Source organism: Ovis aries, chromosome 8 (assembly GCF_016772045.2).
Source record: "Ovis aries strain OAR_USU_Benz2616 breed Rambouillet chromosome 8, ARS-UI_Ramb_v3.0, whole genome shotgun sequence".
NCBI classification, from domain to species: domain Eukaryota; kingdom Metazoa; phylum Chordata; class Mammalia; order Artiodactyla; family Bovidae; genus Ovis; species Ovis aries.
Genome location: NC_056061.1, coordinates 68,996,398 through 69,012,479, shown reverse-complemented (window position 1 = coordinate 69,012,479; position 16,082 = coordinate 68,996,398). Strand labels below are relative to the sequence as shown.

Sequence of the window (16,082 nt, the reverse complement as noted above, 5' to 3'; positions counted from 1 at the left end):
ATAGTTTCGGTTTTACAAAGTGGAAAAACTGGGGCTGGGTTGCATGACAATGTGAATATATTTTACATTCCTGAACTCTACACTTTAAAATGGTTAAAATGGTAAGTTTTATGTTATATATACGTTACCACAATCAAAAACAAAAATAAATAAATTTACCAATTGTTCTAAAGGTAAAAATAAACATTTAAACTGCTCTTGTCAAAAATAAAAGCCTATTTCGTAACGGCAAATTGAAAAGGAGGTCCTCTCAAACCCTTCAGGGTCTAGATTAACTGAGTTCAGTCAACAGAATTATGGTGTCCAAATGCCTTTCCAAAAGAAAGGAAATAAGACACAATTGCTCGCCACGCACACATACAGGCTTAAACGTCATTACATAACTTACAATAGCCCCAAGGAAGGATATGGTTAAATGTGTAGCTTTTCAGCATGCCTTCCCCATAGTATTACATAATACAACACAATTCCTGACTTAAAAACCAAGGAGAAAATAATATACGAGGAATGAGTTTTAAAGATCTACAGGAATTAACTTTCCCAGACCAGTCCTAATCCAAAGGTAAAAATTCTTCAAAATGTTTCCGACGTTGAAAGAGGAACACTATTTCTTTGAAAAGAGGAGACAGTATTGCTAAAACTTTAACCATTTGGAGCAAACAGGAGCAAGCAATCATTCTTTTTAGCCTTGTTAGTAATGATATCAGCTGGCCTCCTTCAGTGAAAGGGAGAAACAACACCCTTAAAAAAAAAAAAAACTCTGTAAAAATCATTATATCCCATTAACACAGTCTGAATAGCATGTGAAAGATGTCTGCATTTTTACAAACAAGTGCGAATCCAGGAAATGGTCTGAATATTAAGAAGTGGAAGAGTGGCAGGCACAGAGGAAAATACAGTGAGGCTGGTGTAAAGCAAGCAAGTGAACTAAAGGTCTAAACGCATCCTGCGCTGTCACTTCAGTCATGTCCAGCTCTTTGCGACCCCATGGACTACAGTCCACCAGGCTCCTCTGTCTATGGGATTTCCCAGGCAAGAATATTGGAGTGGGTTGCCATTTCCTTCTCCAGATTTAAATATTAGGAGTAATTTTTAAGTTAAGTCAAACTGAGAAAGCAAGATAGTGGAATCATCTAATAGAAAAATGCAAGAGAGTGGGTTTACCGTTCTCGAGCTGTTGGTGGCGCTCTTCTAAACTCTGTTGCACGGCTTGGTAGCGGCCCACCAAGCTCTCGAAATCCTGCTGGACAAAGTCTGGGGCAAAAGGCCGAGACTTCAAGGCTGAGCAGCTTGCACGCAGCATTTCAATTCTGGGGTGGAGGCTTCGGAGGTTTGTCAACTCCCGCTACGAAGAGAAAATGTGATCACACAACTCGCTGAGGATGAACATCCTCACAGAAAGTCAATCAGAGCAGAGTTCACCGAAAGCATGGGATACAAGGGGCATCTTCTTTATTTTTTTAAATGTATACATGTATCCCCTCCCTTGTGAGCCTCCCTCCAACTCACCCCACCCCATCCTCCTTGGTCATCACAGAGCACCGAGCTGAGCTTCCTGTTCTATACTCAGGGAGCTACTGTGTGCAAGCGAAAGTGCTAGTTGATGAGTTGTGTCCGACTCTTTGAGACGCTGTGGATGATAGCCCACCAGGTTTCTCTGTCACAGGGATTCTCCAGGCAAGAATACTGGAGTCAGTTGCCATTCCCTCTTGCAGGGGATCTTCTCCACCCAGGGACTGAACCCAGGTCTCCCGCATTGCAGGCAGATTCTTTACCAACTGAGCCACCGGGAACCTGCTATTTTACACACCGCAGTGTATATATGTCAGTGCCACTCTCTCGACTCGCCCCTCTCCTACCCTCTTTGTGTCTACAAGTCCATTCTCTGTGTTTCTATTCTTCAGTACTATTTTTCTCGATTCCTTATATAGCGAGCATCTTCTTTAAATACAGAACTGGACATAGAGTCCTTTCATATGCTGGATGGCTGTGTCTTTACCTGATGGGAGTCCTTCAAGCTCGGCAAGGACTCCTGGGGAGATTCTGAAGAGGCAGTGTGTTTTACCCACTCTTCTTTTGTCTTTATGGTCTTTTCAAGCTCATCAAGGTGTTTGAAATAAGCATTAATATCTTCCTGCAGCTGTATTTTTCTTGCCTGATCTTCCAAACGCTGTGATATATTCTTCCATTCCGATAATACCTTCTCTAAAATATTTTTTACTTCTTCAATAGGAAGACCTTCTACATAGACATAAAAAATAAGCAGACACTTTAGATATTGTTACAAAATTTATTTCCAATTTGCTGTAAACATTATAACATATTGAAAATGAGGCAGTATCATATTTACTGATCATTCTCTTAAGTTCCTTTTTACACAACAAAAATTAAAATGATGCTCTCAAAAATAATTATGTTTAATTCCCTGATAAAAACAGGAGAAGGGGAGCTTATAATAGCAGTTCAGGAGTGGGGTGACCATCACAAAAAGCATAACAGTGGAGTGTCAGCCACTGCCTTCTCTACAGAATGTGTGTTTCTGTCCTTAGCAGCCTACTGCTCTACTAGTTTCTAGTCTGAGTCTGAGAAATAAAATGAAGTGTTTGGGTTTGTCTGGGGCCCTGACATCAGAAGGTAGGCCCTCTGTCACCAGGAAAAAGAGAGAAAAAGGAGGAGACAGATTGAGACTTTGATGACCAAACCACATGTCATAGGAATTTCAAAACAAATGTCTAGAGTCCCTAGTGCTGGGAGCAACCTAGTGAGTGCAGAAAAGGAAGCCAGCAGGCAGGATTCAGCAAGAAGCATTAGCAAGCCTACTGGAATGTTACACATAGACCAGGAAATGCCAAAATATCAATGCAGTGCTAAGATTATCTACTTTAGAAACATATCAGAAAAAAAATACTATGTTTATTGTTGACACCTTAGAATTTTGTTTGTCTCATATTTTCGAGAGGTAGAGAATGTTCATAAAAATAAGTTATATATAATAACAGGCTTTATCATAGTCTTTCCCTTAATATAAAATACTATCAAGTCATAAAATTACTATGAAAAATTATAGGAAATCTACAAAAGAAATGTTATATCCTGAGGAAGGCATGCATGTTGAAAAGATGGGCTTAACATCTTTATTATTTAAGTAGGAGGGCAATAAAACTTTGTAAATATATGCCATCAAAATCCAGGGTAATGAGAGCTCTACAGGGGAAAAAATGGCATGTAAGACAAAAGATCACTTAGGATCCAGAGACGATGCAATTTTGAAAAATTTTGTAACACACCACATCCACTGAAAATTAGAAATACAAACGTGACATTACATAATGTACATGTATCACCCATGACAACTGCTAAAGTAAACTGTCCATCATTACAAAGATAAACAACATCACACCTAGACAAAGCATTCACACCACAGTTCAAGTTCAATTAGCCCTGTTAATTCAGGTCATAAACTAAATAAATTACTAAAAAAAAAAAAAAAAATAGTTTTTTTCTGACAAACTACCTGAGCAATGGAAATCTAGCCTGTGCTTCTGCCTGGCCATTTCCATTTTAAGTGGGCAAAGAAATAACAGCAGCCACTCCCAATTTACATGTCAGGGTAATTTATGATAAACAAGAAAGGAAATTAAGCTGGAAATAAAATTCCTAAGATGGAAAATTGTCACTATAAATCCAGAAAATAGGTAAGAGGTACTTATTTTAGGTTCTAGGCAAGCTGAAAATCTTCAAATACTGTTTTATTCACTGATGATATTTCACCATCCATTCACTTTGCCCTTTCAAACCAGTTCTCAAAATTTAAATCTCCCTCCTCTAAGATTGATATTATTATAGTTTGGACCAGTATCAAAGTAATAAAGCACAGTTTACATCTTAAAAGAGGAAAACCATACACTGTCTTTTAAAACAATTGTTTTGCTCCTAGAGGTCCAGAGTTATAGCTTTTCTATTTCTATAGAACATCCAACTCTTAGATGACTGATCTAAAGCCAAAATCAATATCCCATCCTTGTATTAATTTTCTAGAAGGGATAAAATATAACATTCTGGCTACTTACTCTCACTTGACTTTAACTTTTCAATCTATCACTATTAAAATCAGAGAATGTTTGCAGAACATTTCATCATTATCAAATTCTTTAGGCTTATGTGTGTGTTAGTCACTCAGTCATGTCTGACTCTTTGCAACCCCATGGACTATAGCTCACCAGGCTCCTCTGTCCACGGAATTCTCCAGACAAGAATACTGGAGTGGGTTGCCATTTCCTTCTCCAGAGGATCTTCTCAACCCAGGGATTAAACCCGGATCTCCCACATTGCAGACTCTTTACCATCTGAGCCACAAGGACTTTGCCAGACAAACAGGAGTCAGTTCTTAGAGCTACATCATCCAAGTGCCCCACTTTCCTGTTATAGTAATTAATGATCTTTTGGAATAAAATAAGCTAAACCAGAAAACCAGGTTTGTTATGGCAGTTGTGAAAGTCAAACAAAACAAACTATTTCACTTTTTAAAAACATTTTTGCGCTACAAGAGATGTCACAAAACGTAATTCACACGTGTTAGGTAGAAAGGTCCTATCAGACTGCACTGTGCTGGAATGTTTTGATGAAACTAGTTTGAGAAAACCAGTGATACAATTATTTGAACATCTGTCTACTGAAGAGCTTGATGTGTTTTTCTAGCTGAATTGAATCATGATCTGCCTCCTTATATAGGGAGACTCTGGGTAAATTTACACTCTATAAAATCACTTCTACATTAATTATCCAAGGTCTAGGATTTATTTCAAATGTATTGAGGAAGAGGAAAGGCAGGAAGGATGACCCAGTTGTTCTTTCATTTCTGTTCAACATTTCTGGTTTTAAAACAGCAGTAGGATTAACAGCACTAACCACATGTTAAGAAGGAAAATGCAACACTGTAAAATTAGAATAATGGATAAAATGGAATAACAGTGGGAAATTTTTTTAATCACTTTTCTTCTCTCACTAACAAAAGGCACAGACTCCCCAAAAATGAAAAAATTAAACCCAGAATATATAGACTCTGTTCAGATCAGTGTCCCCATTTCAAAGCTTCCTACCCCATCTTAAAAAACTTTAACGACTGACATTTTTTAAAATAAACAGAATTGGGGCCCTGTAGGAATGAACAAATTTTCACTCCTACCAAAGCTCAAAAAAAAAAAAGGTAATGCAAAATATCAAAGGTTCACTATAAAATTAAACAAGTATACATGAGGTCACAAAATTCACCCCTTTATAAAATATATCATATATTCCCTGATATTTGTACTTGATCTTTCGCAAATAGCACTTTCACATGAACTCAGTTTTCAGAGTATATATTATAGAAAATGCCTATTCTAGTAAGATTTTATCAAGCAAAAGGTGTCATCACCTATCGAAGGTTCTTCACTTTCTAGACAAGGGAGCAAAGTAACAAAAGGGTTACTTGATTTGCCCAATGACACAAAACTAGGAAAAGACAAGAGACACCAAGGTCTCCCATTCATTCCCCAATTCAGTGTGATTCTTGCTTTAACCTCTCATGAACTCCCTCCCTATGTAGTCTTCCTATGAGTCTCTGAACTCTAAATCTGCCATACCCACCAAACACTGACACAGACAAGAAGTTAATTGAGTTCACAGACTTATGAAATTACCCCCTCACCACCCAGATAAAGTCTGCTTTCCAAGCTCAAATGTTACTGTAGAAGTAAAGAATCTATGATTGTAACTAACATGAATTTAACACACAATTTATTGTAATTATTGAAGTATCTTAAAGGAAATTACATTCTCTGTCTCTAGGTCCCTTCAAGTAAATACTTGAAAGAATAATCTTCAAGTGGGGTGCCCACACCCAGGAATAAGACACTTAACAGTGGACTGTGAATGAAAATACTATTCTACTTGGAAGGAAGGGGAACTAGAGAGACAGGAGGGAAAGAGAGACAGAGGAATGAGGGAGGGAGAAGAAAAGAAAGAAATTAAGCTGTACAAGTAATTTACAACCTGACCTGACTCTTGAGAAACCTATATGCAGGTCAGGAAGCAACAGGTAGAACTAGACATGGAACAACAGACTGGTTCCAAATAGGAAAAGGAGTACATCAAGGCTGTATATTGTCACCCTGCTTATTTAACTTATATGCAGAGTACATCATGAGAAACACTGGGCTGGAAGAAGCACAAGCTGGAATCAAGATTACCAGAAGAAATAGCAATAACCTCAGATATGCAGATGACACCACCCTTATGGAAGAAAGTGAAAAGGAACTAAAGCCTCTTGAAGAAAGTGAAAGTGGAGTGAAAAAGTTGGCTTAAAGCTCAACATTCAGAAAACAAAGATCATGGCATCTGGTCCCATCACTTCATGGGAAATAGATGGGGAAACAGTGGAAACAGTGTCAGACTTTATTTTGGGGGGCTCCAAAATCACTGCAGATGGTGACTGCAGCCATGAAATTAAAAGATGCTTACTCCTTGGAAGAAAAGTTATGACCAACCTAGACAGAATATTCAAAAGCAGAAACATTACCTTGCCAGCAAAGGTCCATCTAGTCAAGGCTATGGTTTTTCCTGTGGTCATGTATGGATGTGAGAGCTGGACTATGAAGAAAGCTGAGCACCAAAGAATTGATGCATTTGAACTGTGGTGTTGGAGAAGACTCTTGAGAGTCCCTTGGACTGCAAGGAGATCCAACCAGTCCATTCTGAAGATCAGCCCTGGGATTTCTTTGGAAAGAATGATGCTAACGCTGAAACTCCAGTACTTTGGCCACCTCATGGGTTAGGGAATCTTCCTAACCCAAGGATCGAACCCAGGTCTCCCATATTGCAAGTGGATTCTTTACCAGCTAAGCTACCTGGGAAGCCCATATATATTTATATCATATATGTATATATATTTATTTATATATTTATAGATGAAGGAGATCAGTCCTGGGTGTTCTTTGGAAGGAATGGTGCTAAAGCTGAAACTCCAGTACTTTGGCCACCTCACGCGAAGAGCTGACTCATTGGAAAAGACTCTGATGCTAGGAGGGATTGACAGCAGGAGGAGAAGGGGACGACAGAGGATGAGATGGCTGGATGGCATCACAGACTCGATGGACGTGAGGCTGAGTGAACTCCAGGAGTTGGTGATGGACAGGGAGGCCTGGCGTGCTGCGATTCATGGGGTCGCAAAGAGTCGGACACGACTGAGCGACTGAACTGAACTGAACTGAACTGAAATGTTTCTCATATTTAATGTTCAGCAACTCATGTGATAACATTCTAGAATAATATTCTGCAGAATAATAGCTGTAGAGAGCATCAATTATTTTTATACATAATATGAAAATGAAAGTTGCACAGTCATGTCAGACTCTTTGTGACCGCATTCACTATAAAATCCATGTTATTCTCCAGGCCAGAATACTGGAGTGGGTAGCCATTCCCTTCTCCAGGAAATCTTCCTAACCCAGGGATCGAACCCAGGTCTCCCACATTTCAAGTGGGTTCTTTACCAGCTAAGCTATCTGGGAAGCACATATATATTTATATCACATATACATATATATATATGAAGGAGATCAGTCCTGGGTGTTCTTTGGAAGGAATGATGCTAAAGCTGAAACTCCAGTACTTTGGCTACCTCATGTGAAAAGTTGACTCATGGGAAAACACTCTGATGCTGGGAGGGATTGGGGGCAGGAGGAGAAGGGGATGACAGAAGATGAGATGGCTGGATGGCATCACCGAACTGATGGACGTGAGTCTGAGTGAACTCCATGAGTTGGTGATGGACAGGGAGGCCTGGCATGCTGCGATTCATGTGGTCATAAAGAGTTGGACACGACTGAGCAACTGAACTGAATAATTTATAACAATGGTATATTTGCATAATTAATAAATAAATGTATATATACTGGGCACATACATGTTTTTCTGTATGTGTATGTGACCTCAGTGTATTTACAAAATAAATTTACATATTTTTCAAAGGTAGAGGGAAAAATAATCTAAAGTGTTTTTAAATGTGGTTTTATGGGATGGAAGCAATTGATTGACCCATTACAGACACCAGGAAACTTTCTGGACAGGTGGAAATATTCTATATATTGATAAGTGTGTGTAGGTTTGTCAAAACAACACAGTTTCATAAATTTCAATATAACTTTGGAAATGTGAAAATACTAATAATGATTAAGTGGATGAGGAGTGAGTAAGCACAGATAATTGGAGAATGGTAGACTATCATTAATTACCGAAGGGATAATTGATACAGGAGGTTCACTGTACTATTCTATCTGCTTTGTATATATTTCCATTTTATAGTAAGAAGTCAAAAAATAAAAAGGTTGAAAACTACGCTGTTGAAGAGTCTCATCTACTAATATTCATAACTCGGCTTTGGGTTACTCTGGCTTTTATCAAGGAGAACTGCAACAGACTTCCAAATCACTTGTTGTTGGAATAAAGAATAGGGCTTATAGGAAAAGTCTTTCAAAGCAAGACCCAAAAAGAATCATATACAAAACTGTATGGCAGAAATATTAATCTTTACATTCTCCAGAGCCACTGGGTCTATGGGGGAAAAAAAGCTCTTTAGGTACAAATTCCAACACACCTTGTCAATTTAACTATAATAAAATACCTGTACTAAATCAACATATGCACTGAAAGCTATCAAAAATCAAATAATCTCAATGAATTTACCCTAATGTAACTTCACATCCCTAATATTGCCAAAGTAACGTTTTCTTTTACTGCCTCCCTCCAATATATAATCCCATGGACGAGATTTTAAAATCTCCCACACAACTGGATTTGATGAATTGATGCTTTTGAACTGTGGTGTTGGAGAAGACCCTTGAGAGTCCCTTGGACTGCAAGGAAATCCAACCGGTCCACTCTGAAGGAGATCAACCCTGGGATTTCTTTGGAAGGAATGATGCTAAAGCTGAAACTCCAGTACTTTGGCCACCTCATGAGAAGAGTTGCCTTATTGGAAAAAACCCTGATGCTGGGAGGGATTGGGGGCAGGAGGAGAAGGGGATGACAGAGGATGAGATGGCTGGATGGCATCAAGGACTCGACGGATGTGAGTCTGAGTGAACTCTGGGAGATGGTGATGAACAGGGAGGCCTGACGTGCTGCGATTCATAGGGTCGCAAAGAGTCGGACACGACTGAGTGACTGAACTGAACTGAACTGAGGTATGAGAGTTTTATTTGGGTTCTCTTATCCATATAAATATCCATATAAATCCTAAAGGAAATCAGTCCTGAATATTCGTTGGAAAGACTGATGTTAAAGCTGAAATTCCAATACTTTGGCCACCTGATGGGAAGAGCTGACTCATTTGAAAAGACCCTGATGCTGGGAAAGATTGAAGGCGGGAGGAGAAGGAAACAACAGAGGACGAGATGGCTGGATGGCATCACCGACTCAATGGACATGAGTTTGAATAAACTCCGGGAGCTGGTGATGGACTGGGAGGCCTGGCATGCTGCAGTCCATGGGGTCGCAAAGAGTTGGATATGACTGAGTGACTGAACTGAAACAGCATTCAGAGTCACCATCTAAGAAAATATTTTTTAAAAAGCAACGTTCTCACCTTTACCCATTTGCTCCAAAAGGATTTGTCCAGTTTGGTTTAATTCATCCAGTCGGGGTTTTATTTCCATCTGTTCTTTTTCTAATCCCTGAAAATAAAGTCCCAAATATAAGAATAGTTCAAACTTTCTTCTCAGTATAATGCTGATGCTTCTTGACATTTTTATATTTTATGGCCCTCTTACATTCTCTTTAGGGGTTACAGTCAAAGTTTACCTAAAAAAATACTACAAGATAAAACTATGCCATGTCAGGCTGCCCTCCAGGATGCCAGAGGTTATTAAATGTCAAAAGGTAAATGCAAACAAACAGCATAAAATCTTCATTTCTTTTCTAAGGGAAAAATCTGTACACTACATTTATGAGTTTCTATCAGGAGGAAATAATTAAAATTAGTATTTTAGATCCAGGATATCTAGTCACATATATGAACACAGTAAAAATAAGTTTGAGTCAAATGAATGTGCTATGAATACAGAGATTACCAAACAAAAATTATTTAAGATTTAAGAAAGAAATAATGAGTCTCAATATCATTTGTTGGTTTTACATTAAGTATAGGGTATAATGCAAGTTTTAACCACAAGCATAATTCACACATAATTTTTAGACACTGACACTATGTTTCAGGACCAAGTAAAGAATTTTATTCTTTATATTTGAGAAATGGCTGCTAATTTTCATATTTTTGTCTCTACGGTTTGATATTCTCAATGTCCCTATATCTCAGAGACAGAAGAATACAAAATCTTTCAGAATCAGTAAGAAAAGGCTGAGCAAAATCATGGACACACAAAAACACACTCAAATTTTTGTGTACACAGTCAATATTAGAAATTTCAATAATTACCTATTAATTAACTACTCAAATAGTGTCCAAAATAGCACAATCAAATGTTCCAGGCAAAAACAAAAACTTCCAGGTAAACCATATTATTTCAACCAGATAACCTGGAGGTAACTTTTTTTTTTTTTTTTTTTTTTTGGAGGTAACTTTTAAGATAACTTTTAAGGTCTATGCAGGTAACCACTATCAAATATTCAATAAATTTAGCTCGCCTATTTTGATGCATACAAACTTTACTGTAACTCAGTCAAACAGCCATTTTTATAATCAAAGATCAAGAAAGAACAAGAGATTCTAAGAAACACTACTTACTTTTGTTTAACTACCAATGCAAAAAAGTTACCATCAAACTGGAGAAAATTATTACCTGCATTATATAAACTGATCTGCTACTTTTTATGGCAGTGGTACAGTGAACAAAGGATTCTCCACTCAAATATTGCATCAGTTACCAGTCATTCCTTCATTAAAACAAAACTAGCTGATATTTCCCAAATTTGCAAGAAAAATTAGCAATGGTTAAATTTTCTTTACATATTTCCCATCCTACTGACACTATTTATCTAAAACAACAAAATAAGCAAAGTTATAAAGGAAAAACATAAGAACTGCCAATCATGCTTTACATACACATGTGAAAGTTGCTCAGTCGTGTCCGACTCTTTGCAACCCCATGGACTATACAGTCCGTGGAATTCTCTAGGCCAGAATACTGGAATGGGTAGCCTTTCCCTTCTCCACAGGTTCTTCCCAACCCAGGGATCGAACCCAGGTCGCCCACATTGCAGGTGGATTCTTTTCCAGCTGAGCCACAAGGGAAGCCCAAGAATACTGGAGTGGTAGCCTATCCCTTCCACAACTGTTATTTTTATCCTCTCAAGTATTACAGTAACAATTTCTGAAAGTAAAATTGCTTCTAGATCACACAATGGAACTTATCAGCATTTTATGGGATTTGTTCCATAAAGATCACCATAACTTTCAAGTTCTCTGCCAGTTTACTGCCTTGGATTAGTATCCTCTACTGGTCATTCAGAAGCACATGAAATCATAGAACACAGCTCTCACATCTGGCTCTCTTGATCCCCTGTGCAGAGGGCTCTGATAATGGTGCTTCCACATCCCCACTGTCCACAGTCGTCATTCTCTCCTTCCATAAGCCAAGAACTTTACAGAGTGCTGAAAACACAGGCTTCAGTGGAAAATCATCCTCACTTTCTAAGCATTCGCAGTAGATGTATAAACAATGATGTAAATGCAGTAAGGGTTTTCAGAGGGGTATGGTCAAAGCAATATGGAATCTGCCTATCGAGGCTAATGGAAGCTTTCTGAACTAGAGGGCGTTTCAGCCACAAAGCACAAAGGCTTACTAAATGGCCATTTGGAGCCCAGAAAACAACACATGGAGAAGGCAAAGGATTGAGAAAAGCACAGGAGTCAGGAGGGCTGGAGCTCTAAGGAGTGAATGAGAGCTGCAGAGGCTATGCTGAGAGGTAGAAAAGACACCTGCCTGGGAGGCCTTGTATGCTGGGGCCGGGCAACATTCCCATCATCTCCCCACGCAGTGGGAAGTCATCAATTAATTGCAAGCTCTGGAGCTGCAAAATCAGATTGATATCTTTCACTGACCACTGGTCGGAGAAGCTAAGGCTGTGAGAATTTGAGATGGGAAGGTGAACAGTGGCAAACACTGCAGAGAAAGGAGATCTGAGGAAAATAGAAATCTATCCTTTTGAAAGCAAGCGTCAGTGGTGACCTCTAACTAAGAACAGTCACAGTGGAATGATAAAGCAAAAATCAGTCCCAACTTCTCATGCAAACATTCAAAGTCAGGTCTAACCCCAAACCATCTCTCCAGCCTTAACTCTCTACCACTTTTACACACACATCTAACACAAAACAAAACAAACTCTCTGTTCCAAGCATTACAGCATGACTGCCCCACTCTGAACCTCTGCTCAAGGGCACTGCCTGCCAGGTTTGCCCTTGAGCCCAGCTCTAAGCCCCTCCCTTCAGGGTCACTTCCCCCTCTGGACTTCACCAGTAGATAGAGACAGCTGCAATCCTGGCCTCCTCTCAATTCCCACAGTACCTACTACTTTCTAACTCACATCATGGACATCTTAATTTTTAAATGTTCTCCAAACTCTTTTCCAACAAAGGTCCATCTAGTCAAAGCTATAGTTTTTCCAGTAGTCACGTATGGATGTGAGAGTTGGAGCATAAAAAAAGCTGAGTGCAGAAAAATTTATGCTTTTGAACTGTGGTGTTGGAGAAGACTCTTGAGAGTCTCGTGGACTAAAAGGAAATCAAACCAGTCAATCCAGAGGAAATCAATCCTGAATATCCATTGGAAGGACTGATGCTGAAGCTGAAGCTCCAACACCTTGGCTATCTGATGTGAAGAACTGACTCACTGGAAAAGACCCTGATCCTGGGAAAGATTGAAAGCAGGAGGAGAAGGGGACAACAGAGGATGAGATGGTTGGCTAGCATCACTGACTCGATGGACATGAGTTTGAGCGAGCTCCAGGAGTTCATGATGGACAGGGAATCCTGGCATGCTGCAGTCCATGGGGTTACAAAGAGTTGGACATGACTGAGCAACTGAACTGAACTGAAACTCACTCCACTGGTGATGAAGATGGAGTGATTTTGGCACTGCTCAAAGTGCCCAAATAATTCATGCAAAGATGCACGGAGACTTCATGAATACCAACGACATAAATCACTACAACCTCCTGCTTCAATTTACATTACTACTCACGCAGTATAAAGTAGCACAGCTAAGATCCCATACATTTTATAGTATTTATTTTTTAAAATACATCTCATCTTAAAAAAATGTATATAGAAGAAACCTGGAGATTCAAAATTGCTTGTTATATTCAGAAGCCAAAATATCTTCAGCATATGTTCAAATAATATTAGGTGTCAGATTAAGTTAGATCTAATCAAGCTAAAAAAGGAGTAGTAACAACTGGACCATTTTAGCAAGTGTCCCTTCCTGCACATCTCAGTGGTTAAAGAAAGAAGTAAAAAGGGAATTGATGTTAGCCTGCTTGAACAGATTTAAAATGTATAATAGAGAGTTCTAAAAGCTACCTTATGGCTACATTTATTTTACAGGAAGATTTTTGGATCCCATCACATCTTTATACCAACAGCAGATCCATTCTGATGAAATATTTTATTCACTGGGATATTTTTGTTTTATGTTTTACCTTCAACTTCTTTTTCATTTCTGATGTTTCTTGCATCTTCTTATACTCTTTTATCTCTGTGGCTTGAATGGCAGTCTTTGATTTCAAGATCCAGTTCAATAGCTCAGCATTTATAGCATCAAACCTGATTTAAGATTCAGATATTACCAACTGTCATTCATTTTCTACTATTGTTTCACTTGGCTCAAGAAAGAGAGCAACCACAACACCGATACACTCCTCAAAAATAAAGGCAACCCAGAAATACAGTAACCACACAAAATCACATCACACATTTACAGTTTAAAGTATGAAAAGAGGAACAAAGTTGTAATGTTAATAAATACAATTATTAAATAAAATTTTTAAACATTATAAGAAACCCCTGTATTTTTACAAGCTCTTTGTAGATCATGAAAAACAGATATGATGAGATACCCACAGGTAACAACAAGTACAGACATTCCTAAACTAATGCCTTCTTTAACTCAACATGTAATTGCTGAGCCTCATATATGCTAGGCACTGGACTGGGCTCTTAATATAGGTAAACCAAAAACAATCCCAGAAATTCTCAGGATGCCTCCTAATTCAATTGGGGATAGCTTCCTGGAGAACAACAGCTTTATGCCCACGAGTTATCCTTGCAAAGGGAGAACAAAGAAAGGGAGGAACACACTCTGAGCACTGTAAGTAGTTAAGTGCAATTGGAATAGCGAGTACTAACTAAGCAGGGAGGAACAAGATGTGGCAGAGAGCCTCTAGGACCAGTAACTGGAAGGCCCTGCAGGCTAGCTGAAGGAGCTGAACCTTAACTGAAAGGCAACAGAAAGCCAGTGAGGGGCTTAAAGCATGGCACTGACATGATTATATTTACCCTTTTGGGTCCCTGAAAAGAAACAATAGAGGCAAGTCCAGAAAATAGACTGTAGTATTCACAGGAGCCAGAACTAAGTAACAGTGGATAGAGAAAAAAGGGAACAGACCTGGGAGGTGTTGAGAAGGTCAGTTAAAACCACAGTGATGAGGAACAAGAGGAGAAGCAGTCACTGGGTGCTGGCCACATGCCAGGCCCTCTCCAAATGGTTTCTGTGCATTATTAATAATTCTGTGCATTATTCTGTGTTGTGAGGATTCCTCACAACAACCCTGTGAGTATACACTATTATTATCCCTTCTAATGATGAAGGAATTGAGCTCACAGAGGTTTTAAATAACTTCTCCAGACCACAAAGCTAACAAAGGCTAGAGCTGGGATTTAAGCTGAGCAGTCTGTGCTTGTAACCAGGAGTCTGCACACAGAACTCAAAGCAACTTCTGGATATTTTTAGATGATTCTCAGGTAAGCACAGGTTGTCCTTACTGATTCTTTTGGGAAACTTGGCTGAACGGGTTTTCAGTGAATTCTGAGTATTTGTCTTTTCACCAAGGTAAATTTTTCTTGTCATTTGAATGGGATTTTGTGACACTCTAGGTAAATAACCAAAGGTCATAGTATCAGTCAAACCACCGTACACTCCTCATGTCATCTTCACAGCAGATTTTTATTTAACCTTTCAGGAGCACAAGCCAAAGATCATGTTTTAAATGGCCTTGGAGACTTAGTCCATCTCTGCCCTCAATATGAACAAGAACAATGTGAATGCATTAGAGCCGCCCTGATCATCTCAGGTCATGTTAATAGATAGGAATCTAGATTATAGGAAATGACTGTTACTATGGTGTTAAAAGAAAAAAAAGAAGAAAAAAAAAAATAGCCACTAGCAGCACCAGGAGGGGAGAAGGGGAAATAAACCATTACTTCTGAAGCATGTATTATAAGCTGTGCTACAGTTATTCAAGGTTTATACCTGTTCAGACAGCCCATTTTAAGACAAGCTAATAGTGCTTTCTACATCAGACTAAAAATATTAAAGGATCTGAAAATCAAGTCTCACCAGGATACTTAACAATATTCTGGACTTTAGGACAATGTAAACTAGAATATGAAATGTATCCTTAAATTCTGAAGAGGTACCATATTGAAGGGGGTGATGTGGTTGCATATCACTCCAAAATGCAAAACTAGCACCATGAGTAGACTGAGAGGGGTTTTAAAGTTTTTAAAAAAACAATATTTGGGCAAAATTTCTAATAATGAAATTTCACTGCTGTCTATTGTAACAAAACTGAATGTACTCAAGCCTCTGTGGGTCTAAGAATGAACTGAAGCCATTTTTGCATCAATCAAATCGCAGACAGAAGACTGTGGAACTCACAACTGGCTGCCCACCCAACAGACACCTCCCTCCCCACATATCTTCCTTGCTGCCTGAGTACCCCCAGAACACAACTACAGAGAGAGAAAACGCAGGATAGATTCAACCTCCCAAGAACCCAGGGCAGGGCAAATGTCTGAGTTTTGGCCA

General features: G+C 38.9%; 1 protein-coding gene across 22 annotated transcripts in view; it reads right to left on the bottom strand.

Moving 5' to 3' along the window:
• The window catches only part of UTRN (utrophin), a 555,518-nt gene that overhangs the window by 382,687 nt on the left and 156,749 nt on the right, over positions 1 to 16,082 (bottom strand). For all 22 annotated transcript variants that reach the window (XM_060419779.1, XM_060419784.1, XM_060419780.1 and 19 more), the window contains 4 exons: positions 13,696 to 13,819; positions 9,626 to 9,713; positions 2,000 to 2,241; positions 1,165 to 1,345 (listed from right to left, as the gene is read on the bottom strand). In XM_060419779.1, the coding sequence (XP_060275762.1) occupies positions 1,165 to 1,345; positions 2,000 to 2,241; positions 9,626 to 9,713; positions 13,696 to 13,819 (635 nt within the window). The remainder of the gene's footprint in view (positions 1 to 1,164; positions 1,346 to 1,999; positions 2,242 to 9,625; positions 9,714 to 13,695; positions 13,820 to 16,082) is intronic.